This window comes from Styela clava, chromosome 5 (assembly GCF_964204865.1).
Source record: "Styela clava chromosome 5, kaStyClav1.hap1.2, whole genome shotgun sequence".
Taxonomy (NCBI): Eukaryota; Metazoa; Chordata; class Ascidiacea; order Stolidobranchia; family Styelidae; genus Styela; species Styela clava.
The window spans coordinates 17299731-17310704 of record NC_135254.1 but is presented as its reverse complement, the minus strand read 5'-3'; the positions used below and the strand labels follow the sequence as shown (position 1 = coordinate 17310704).

Below are 10974 nucleotides of genomic sequence, written 5' to 3'. Positions count from 1 at the left end.
TTTTCTTTTAATTGTTAGATCTTGACATAAGGCAAAATCAGCGTTCAAAGTTGAGCTTTTTTGGGAACGGCCGAACGGGGTCGTGAAATACTGGAACAGATTACCATTAAATGTGAGAATAAGTGCATCTGTGAATATTTTCAAACACTATTTGGATAAATACGGAGATTCCCAGGTCAGTGTCCAACCCAAGGACACTTGGACAATACTGGGAATTGTCAAATATCAGAATATTATATTGGAGAGAATTAGATAATGGTTTTCGACATTTGTGTATTAAAAATGGGTTAGCACTACTATTGGGTAATTGTCTAATGTCAGAATCTCCTTTCCAGTGCTTTTACTAGTCATAATTTGTCTAGTCTTAATTCTGTAATTGTCTGATTGTAGTAATTGCCAATTTTTGTGATACATTGTTGTTATACCTGTATAGATGTTTATACTGTGGTGTATTTATATTGTAGATTTTGTAGTACTACAGTACTATGTGTGATACCCAAAGCGGTACCGTATTATTTATTTATCAATCTGTTTATCTAACTTACGGTACAGCTTCATAACTTTTTTTGGCTGCCTTTTTTCACTGAAATAAGCAATCAAACATAATAAGTTGAATACCCCGTATCTGCAACAAGGATATACTGATATAACTTATATGTAGGCTATATTCAGATATTGTTTCAATCTATGAATGTCTGAATGTGGAAGCGTTTCATATTTCCAGAATTTCTGTATTTACAGATTTATCTAACTTCAGAACTAACTACAGAACTAACAGAAACTTCAGAATGATAAAACAGCTAACGGTAAATCATACTAGTGAATAACGACCTTTCAATAAGCTTCCTAGTTCTTAAAACGACAGCCTAACCTCCCAAATAGGTGATCGGATTTGAACAAAAATGATACCCTAACCAACAGAAAACTGGAAAACCACCGAACTACGGAACTAACTGCACGAACAAGATAAACTTTCAAAACATCGCGCGGCCAATTTATTAGGGTCGCTCAGCTCTAATGATTGGAGGATTGCCACGCAATGATGCGTCACTTATGTCGTATTACTTGTAAAGTAAATGTACCGGTAGGACAAAGATTTTACATAACAATTATTATGCATTGTCTCTGGGTAGGATGTTTCCCTGAGTATCGGTATTCTTGTTCATTTCCGTAACAATTACAAATCAACAATAAGTTAACAATGACGCAACAATTGCAATTTGTGCCGTAGCTCAGACACCTCTTTTGCTCAGGAAGATATTCAAAAGTGGTTGTAAACAAAAACTCTTTTTGGGTGTTTTGAGTGTTATTTGTGAGTTTTTGGTTGTGTTTCTGAAAAATAGTTGTATATCAAATAACTTAAAATTGTCATTATGTCTTCCAAATATCTTTAGTTTAGATGCAATAATCAAAAATTGATACCGCAAAGTCGCAAACGCTGCGATAGACACTCCTAAATTTAGATACCAGTACTTGTAGGCGGCACGGGGTTTGAGTTTTGAATAGAAATGATAGTTTTGGACATATGACCCAGTTTGTAAGCGCCAACTATCCAAAACACTCTCAAAATCAGCTTTGATCAGCTGAACATAATATGTGTACCAGGTTAGGGTCCAGGTTGTGCGTCATCTTGGTACACATACTTACGGAGCGCCGAAAATTTTAGGTCCATATTGTTAAGTTCGTAGAACATTTTTCGATTTGCTTTTAATCTATCACATACAAATGCAGCTACTAGTTGGTAAAAATGAGTCAACAGCTCTGGTGTCAAAAAGCTAGAAGTTTGGAGAACCGACTACTCTTGCGTATATTTTCAATCGGTATGTTAGTCGTTGTTTGCAATGCATGATTAGCAAGTACTCTTTCTTTAGCCTTCCCAGAATCGCCCACATCCACGAATCTCAACTTCTTATTCAATGAAGAACTGTACACCATGTTTTTTTTTTTACTGAAAATGCAAAAAGTCTAAGAAAAATTGTCAAAATTATGTCTATTGTGATTGATAACTGCAACCGAATTCAAAATATATCAATGTATTATCTGTTTACTTTTTCTTATATAAGACTTGTCACTTTATCTAGTTTAAAAATAAATAAAATCTCTCATCATATTCTTATCATATGCTCAACATTTTTCACTGGCACCTCTCAATGTTATAGGAGTAAGCCATTTCTGTATCTCTCTGTAACACTAACTAAAGATGTGCTAACAAGTCTATTACTTTTTATTTCATCAATAGATTAAACGATCCATTTTAGACATACTAGTAGGATAGGATTTACATATTTATCCCGGGGGAGAGAATCTGGAATTCAAACCTGCGAACCCGCGGAGGGTAATCAGAGATGCGGTGGCGAGCGTATTCCTAACGCTTAGCACGATGCGCCACACCACCGAGCCGAGTATTCTGAATTCCCTCCTTCTTAATCCCTTCAAAAATTCCGGGGTCCACAGTGTAAATATTTCTAAATGAAACAGCCAATGCGAAGCACGATTAACCTCGGCAGGTAAACCTCATCACAAATCTATCACACTCGAGCTACTGAGTTCAACCATTGATAATGCATGAATTATTACTTTTAGGTCATATTGTTGACAACCCATTGTAATCGATTGAAGTTCTCTGCATAGTAATATCAGAATTCCAGAATCACGAAGTTCATCATCATTCATCAAGCACTGGAACTTTCCATTGCGAGGCTCAAACAAAATGTAGAATTGAAGAACAGATTCGTTACAAAAATCAAAACAAGATTATAAAAGTAGTTGTCATATGCTTCAAATGGTTTTGGGGGAATCGGATAAAAATCTAATAAATCCGGTCGTCCTGTATATCAAATGAAAACTTCGCATTCATTACTTTATTTTTATATACGAATTTACGTAAGTGTTTTATTTTGCAACTTATTTATTTATATGTCATATCAATAACCTGACTTTATCCTTCATCAGGATAACGTAACGTTGCCATGCTTAGCTGCTGGAATTATCAATAACGAGTGACATTTTTATGTACGAATTTACATAAAAGTTTTATTTTACAACTTATTGGATCTCCGCTATAGGCATAGCATAGGAGACCCTCATTATCAGTCGTTCTGTATGTTTGTCTGTCAGTTTGTCCAGCTGTAGCGCCCAAATGGCTGGACAGTTCCGCATGAAATTTTTCACATGTGTTATCATGTCACCCTTAGATTATGTGTTTCATCCAAATTACGGATTAATCATCCGTTTTCATGGTGACAGCGAAAAAATGCGCCGATCCGTAAAATTTTTCCAGTTTTCTCACAATATTTTGCCAATTTCTAGTTAACTAAGTCTAATATTAAAATTCTGAGAACGCTGCCATTCGCATGAGAAAATACTCTTTCCAACTAGTCGTCTTTGGTCTTGATACTTCTTGAACTGGAGGAGCCTTTTGGGGATTTGAGTAAAAAAAAAAATTTAATTCAAGTCACATTATATCAGTCACGCGAGTATGTCCACAAAACGCGCAACGTTTGAAATGAACTGACCTTTTTGACAAGACGCTCTTATTTTAATCGCGCCGCCGTTAGAGATCTTCAAGTTTCCATTGATGGCAACCGGTTGCTCGAGTGCGGGCCTCAACTATCAGCGGAGATCCTGCGCGATGGGCGCCTACCGGCTTGTTTACTTATTTATATGTCATATCAATAACATTCTTTAACCTTCATCAGGTCAGGGTGGTAACGTTTGCCATGCTTAGCTGCTGGAATTATCAATACCGAGTGACATTTTTTCCAAGAACCACAGAAAATGATGTACATTATTTATCAATGAATACAAGTCTTCTGACATTTCGGAATCGACGGGTACTTAAATATTTATATCTCCCAGCATATTTGGATTACAGGCATTCGAATTAGGCTACTGACTTTTAACTTTGTCATTATCTGCATAATGTTTCAAAAAAATCTTCACGCTATAGCGTTTATAAAGATCTTTGATAAAAGGATCGTCTCTGATGCCTAACATGATTCTTTCCAGCTAGTTTACCAACTCGAGCTTTTCACCTGAGCAAAACCGTTTTGCTGGCACCGCACACAAATTTGGGACTAGACGTAGAGAACATGCATATTGGCCAAGGGGAATGGGTAAGAGTGCGCGAAGTATGTGCATCGGAGCGTAGCATAAAGTACAAGCCCGTTGTTTTATGGCGTGACGTCACAGTTGCCTATCATGTTGTTTCATGTACACTTTGCTCCAGCCCACAATTTCGGTTTCGAGTTTCGATCGTATTTTTCTGTTCGGGTTTTTTTGTGTAGTTTTGTGCAATGCTTCGATAGGTTGCTAGATTATCTAAAAAGGGATAAGAAGTTATTTCGGACATAAGGGAGAGAAAGAGAGAGATGTTATTATTTCGTCAACCAAAAAACACAATCATCAATAAAATAGCAACAGCAATTAAAATTGTTTTGGTATGGACAGGCAGACAGGACAGTACGGTCATCGAAGGGGAGGCGGACAACTCGACTACACGGACAACTCACCAGAGACAACTCGACTACCTGGAGACCTGGTGAGTTGTCCGTCTTTTCGCATTTTCTACGATGGTGTTTTAGGTCTATAGAAATGCGTTTTTGATATTTTTAGTGCTCAAATGTCGAGAAAAATACATAAATATTCTCTAGAAAGCATTTTTATTTGTATAAGTGGCTTATTTTAATCATGTTTTATGAATACAAATACAGTCTACAGACGAAATTGGAGTAACGTTAGCGAAGTTAGACTGTTCAAGTTAGACTATGTTCGTTTAATTTTATGAACTTTATTGGTATTAAATGTTTTGAATGAGCACATTTGAATATATTAAAACCTTTATACTTCACAGTAACACTTAAATATTTATGAATGTGAGCTTAGTAGTCTGTGGTTGCAGTAGTCTAAACTCGCCTACGGCAGTCGCCCGTCAACTCACCAGTCGAGCAAACGCTCTGCAACGTCATCGATGCTCGAGGTAAAGACAACTCGACTACCGAGCAACGAGAGGCAGACAACTCACTAGTCGAGCAATCGCTCTGCGATATGGATGCTCGAGGTAAAGACAACTCGACTACCGAGCAACCTCACTAGTCGAGCAATCGCTCTGCGATATCGATGCTCGAGGAGAAGACATTGCTTTGCAAAACGCAGACTCAATAGTTGCATAGCATTTACTTAGTGCCGACTGATATTAGTTGTAAGCCAACTCACCACGGCAAGGTTTCAGTCATAGAGTTGGAATTTCTTTTTGCAGAAGAAAACCAGGAACAGATAGGCACTGTCGCTGCGCCTGGCAAAGAAACTGGGCCGAAGAATGGATAAAAGATGTTTACTTTTTGTTACGATTAATGAATTTAATATGATATTTGAATACTAAACGTTATGGGGAAATTTAATGGATGGAAGGTTTTGTTTTCTTTTTCGTTACGAATATTGAATTTTATTTGAATACTAAACGTTATGGGAAATTTGCTGCTTTACATACTTACTCTTTGCAATACTGCGGCCCGTAGATCCTTGAACACCTCCGAAGAAGAGAGTCCACAGATAACTCTCCTTCCTTAAACTGTTCCCAAACATGTTGCACCCTCTCGTTGGCTTCCGCATACCTGCCGTTGACACGACCCACAACATTCTCTTCCAAAATATCCACAACGTCCGCCTCTATCCCTATACTTACCTCGTACATTGTTGAGATTAAACTGTAAAAAGGCATATTTTTCCGAGTTATACTGTTGAAATGGCGGTGCCAACCTTCCAGATGATTGTTGGTTCTTATTTCTACGTCGAATACTGACCAATCCTTGGGAGTCCAGACACTGTTGTATAATGTGTTTTGTGTTTTGAAAATATTCGGCGAAGTTCTTGAGATCTTGAGTATGCATCTTTTCTTTCAGTGATTTGAACCTGGACGTGATAAAGATAGCAGGTATATAGCACAGCGCCATGACATGCTTTATCAGGTCTCTTGTCCCAGCGTCCCTAAAACAAAATAAAACATGTTAAAACAAAAGAAGTGGAAGAAGTACAAAGACATATATATAAATATGGTTAACCACTCACTTGTTGTATAGGCGAGCCAAGTGCCAGATTGGTGATATCCATGCACGGAGATTAGATAAAGTGCAAGATCGGTGATAATGATGCCGCGCGCCGAGATTACTTCTCGGTTATCGCCGAGTTTACAGCCTCATTATCGCCGGCCTGGCACCTTACAAACGTAAATACTCATTAGCCGAGGTCGTTTCCATCACAGTTTTATACTGAAACGAGGACGACTAACGATATATTAACTCCACAAAAACTACGCAAGAATTCAAGATGACTACTCCAAATATGGGCAAGAGATGTGACGACAATGTTTCCATGAAGCAGGAGGGACTCATCTGTGACGTCTGTCGAAATTGGTTTCATCGCAAATGTTTTAATAATTCAGATGTGGCAATGACAAGGGAACCTTACAGGCTATTAAAAAACAGGACGTAACGTTGGAGTGGAAGTGCCTGAACTGCTACCAGGCCCAGGACACCCATCATGACTCCGACCGGATTGTTGTATCCCAGCAGATGGAACCTAGTCGCCGGCTGGTAGACTACTCTGATTCCGAATGCTCGGAAATCAGCCCAATACCCAGGGTAAGTTGACTATTTTTTATGGATTATTTGTTGACCTATCTAGACTATAATAAACTAACATTCTTAATATATTACACAGGACGACGTCGCATTCGCATTCCCAGATATTCCGTCCGTGGTTAATGAATCGTTTAATTTGGCTCGCCTATACAACAAGTGAGTGGTTAACCATATTTATATATATGTCTTTGTACTTCTTCCACTTCTTTTGTTTTAACATGTTTTATTTTGTTTTAGGGACGCTGGGACAAGAGACCTGATAAAGCATGTCATGGCGCTGTGCTATATACCTGCTATGTTTATCACGTCCAGGTTCAAATCACTGAAAGAAAAGATGCATACTCAAGAACTTCGCCGAATATTTTCAAAACACATGGTTATACAACAGTGTCTGGACTCCTAAGGATTGGTCAGTATTCGACGTAGAAATAAGAACCAATAATCATCTGGAAGGTTGGCACCGCCATTTCAACAGTATAACTCGGAAAAATATGCCTTTTTACAGTTTAATCTTAACAATGTATGAGGTAAGTATAGGGATAGAGGCGGACGTTGTGGATATTTTGGAAGAGAATGTTGTGGGTCGTGTCAACGGCAGGTATGCGGAAGCCAACGAGAGGGTGCAACATGTTTGGGAACAGTTTAAGGAAGGAGAGTTATCTGTGGACTCTCTTCTTCGGAGGTGTTCAAGGATCTACGGGCCGCAGTATTGCAAAGAGTAAGTATGTAAAGCAGCAAATTTCCTATAACGTTTAGTATTCAAATAAAATTCAATATTCGTAACGAAAAAGAAAACAAAACCTTCCATCCATTAAATTTCCCCATAACGTTTAGTATTCAAATATCATATTAAATTCATTATTCGTAACAAAAAGTAAACATCTTTTATCCATTCTTCGGCCCAGTTTCTTTGCCAGGCGCAGCGACAGTGCCTATCTGTTCCTGGTTTTCTTCTGCAGAAAGAAATTCCAACTCTATGACTGAAACCTTGGCGTGGTGAGTTGGCTTACAACTAATATCAGTCGGCACTAAGTAAATGCTATGCAACTATTGAGTCTGCGTTTTGCAAAGCAATGTCTTCTCCTCGAGCATCGATATCGCAGAGCGATTGCTCGACTAGTGAGGTTGCTCGGTAGTCGAGTTGTCTTTACCTCGAGCATCTATATCGCAGAGCAATTGCTCGACTAGTGAGTTGTCTGACTCTCGTTGCTCGGTAGTCGAGTTGTCTTTACCTCGAGCATCGATGACGTCACGTCGCAGAGCGTTTGCTCGACTGGTGAGTTGACGGGCGACTGCCGTAGGCGAGTTTAGACTACTGCAACCACAGACTACTAAGCTCACATTCATAAATATTCAAGTGTTACTGTGAAGTATAAAGGTTTTAATATATTCAAATGTGCTCATTCAAAACATTTAATACCAATAAAGTTCATAAAATTAAACGAACACAGTCCTATAAGTCAACAGTCTAACTTCGCTAACGTTACTCCAATTTCGTCTGTACACTGTATTTGTATTCATACAACATGATTAAAATAAGCCACTTATACAAATAAAAATGCTTTCTAGAGAATATTTATGTATTTTTCTCGACATTTGAGCACTAAAAATATCAAAAACGCATTTCTATAGACCTAAAACACCATCGTAGAAAATGCGAAAAGACGGACAACTCACCAGGTCTCCAGGTAGTCGAGTTGTCTCTGGTGAGTTGTCCGTGTAGTCGAGTTGTCCGTCAGCCCATCGAAGTCAGCTCCGTGAGAATCGGTATGCGCGGATGTGATTAAGATTAACACTAAAAGATGACAGATGACCAGTGGCAAAACTTGGTTTATTTTTTAATTGTAGCTAGGATAGGATTTACATATTTATAATCATATGGCAAACCACGGCCTCTCGTCGGGTTACCAGTCCAGGTCGTTTATAAGATTAGTTAGCCAGTTATTTGTTTTCGGAAGCATGGACTTGATGGTGGAGGAAACCGTAACCGACCAGCAGACAGCGGCTACGTAAACCACCCTACGGCGGCGAGGGGTCCAGCAATCCTCTCGCACGTGATCATCCCCGCACGGCATTCGAACCTGCGAACCAACGAAGGGTAATCATAGATGCGGTGGCGAGCGTATTTTTAACGCTTAGCACGAGAGGCACAGTTCTTACCACTTCATGGCAGCTCCTGCCACATACGAACCGCGGCAGCTCTTGTCATGGTTATATAGCGCTATTCAGTAATCAGTATTAACGGCATATTCACAAAATAATATACCATAATATATATTTCAAAGGATCATGCGGAATTATATCTACTTAAACCCTACCCCAAATCCATCAAAACTGTATCCATAAGAAAAACGATCCAACTTACCCAATATTTGTTACCATAAGAATCAACCCTATCTTTACGGCCCACCTCCCGTGGTTACAGAAGCAAAATTTTATCTGCCATTGGTTTTAAATTTGCTGCCACGGTAACGGCAGCTCGTCAATGGTTTGTGGCAGCCTAAAAATCAGTCGCCATAGGTTTGGCTGTAGCGGCCAAGGTATGGAAATACCGTCATGATTTTGCTGCAGACGCCACAGAATACTTAAAACTGCACTTGTAGCACAATGCACCACACCGCCGAGCTGAAATCTTCTTTTTTTAGCATCTTCTATATCTGTATACCGGTATGCACTTGTATCACGAGATAAGTCACAGATAGCAGAGGTGTGAATTTGGAGATAAAAGCGGCGTGTTCCATCTCCCTATCTCCGGATTAGATAACTTTGAAATATTTCTGTATCTACGATTTTACGCCAGTTTCGATAGTATTAACAATTTTCAACCTTAAAACGATGATGGACTCAATGAAGGTTTGCAGCGAATGCAAGTCTACTGTCACCAGCAAGCGAGAAGACCTCATCTGCGACATTTGTGTTCGGTGGTTTCACCGTAAATGTTTCAACAAAACTGAAGTAGAAATGTCCAGATTGCTGAAAAGTCAGGATGTAACTTTTAATTGGAAATATTTGGGCAGATACACAAAATTAGGTACAAAAGATTCTGTGTCGAAAAATTCTAATAATCTTGTTTTTTTTGCAGGTAGAAAGTCAATGGAATGATTTTTCAAATTGTGCAGTCCCACCGGCAGATATTCCACGACTTGTTGATTACTCCGACTCTGAATGCTCAGAGATTAGTCCGATACCCATGGTAAATAAGCTCTCTCCCTACTTATTTATGGAGCTTAGCATTGTGTTGCACCCAGTAATACATATGACAACTTGTTGCTATATTTTACAGAAAGAAGAAATCTTTGCATTTCATGCCGGATGTTCCGGGGTGGTAGAGTCATCCATAGAGGCGTCTGGATCCAGAGACCCATCCAGTGAAAATGCAGAGGCTACTTTTGTGGTGGTAGGGGGCCTCAGTCAACGAAATCACCCCAAGCTGTATGAGAGGCACGGGTATTCTTATACGGTGCTTCGAACTAGTCTAAACGGAAGTGGTGAGTTATTGTAAATCGCATATTAATTAGTACAACGAAAAGGTTATTTCTAATTAATATTTTTTATCTACAGTTACCTGGAGATGTCCGTGCGAAGAAAGGGGAATGTATGCCCGGCCAAGGTTTACCAAATAGAAGAGAATTTCAGTCGAAATGATTGCGAGCATACCCACGACCCAAATCCAAACGAATGGCCATTCTGAACAGGGCTGTTGCGAAGCACGGGTTGGAAAACCCATACGCGGCATGTGGGATTATCTATACTGATGTGAAATCACATTGATATCAAGCTTCTAGCAAGTGGTGTCAAACTTTTCTGCTGCCTGGGGCGAGTATCTGATGTGCGAGAGGATTGCTGGACTCCTGGGTGGTTCATGTAACCATTGGTCGGTTACAGCTTTCTCCACCATCGAGTCCTTGCTTCCGAAAACAAATAGGCTTAACCAATCCCATACCTGACACATGGAATGGTAACCGAACGAGAGGTCGTGGTTCGCCATATGGTTAAGCCGCCTCATTGGTTTTCTTCTCCCTGGGATAAATATGTAAATCCTATCCTATATGCATGATTAACGTTCTGAACACCACGAATTCTGAAATTGTGGTCTGGTAAATTGTTGGCTGTTCCTCATTCTGTAATTGATCCTCATCAATCATTTGATGTATTTGCCAATCTTTAATTAATTTAACTAAGGTGACTTGGCAAAACATAGGATTATTTAAAAACCTGCTACAGAGCTAATTTTTATGTCTGTATGACTATTCTTTTATTTATGAATGATTTATAAAATAGAAGTTTTAAGATTTTTTTATGTACTGATATCGTTTTTATTTCTAACAGACTAATT

General features: G+C 39.1%; 1 protein-coding gene across 1 annotated transcript; it reads left to right on the top strand.

The window, feature by feature from the left end:
• Positions 1 to 4199: 4199 nt before the first annotated feature.
• LOC120344136 (uncharacterized) lies at positions 4200 to 10968 on the top strand. The gene is made up of 5 exons (XM_078112395.1): positions 4200 to 4466; positions 8378 to 9626; positions 9721 to 9831; positions 9922 to 10126; positions 10200 to 10968. The coding sequence occupies exons 2-5, from the start codon at positions 9474 to 9476 to the stop codon at positions 10259 to 10261; spliced, it is 531 nt and encodes a 176-aa protein (XP_077968521.1). The 5' UTR covers positions 4200 to 4466; positions 8378 to 9473; the 3' UTR covers positions 10262 to 10968.
• The last annotated feature ends 6 nt before the right edge of the window (positions 10969 to 10974 follow it).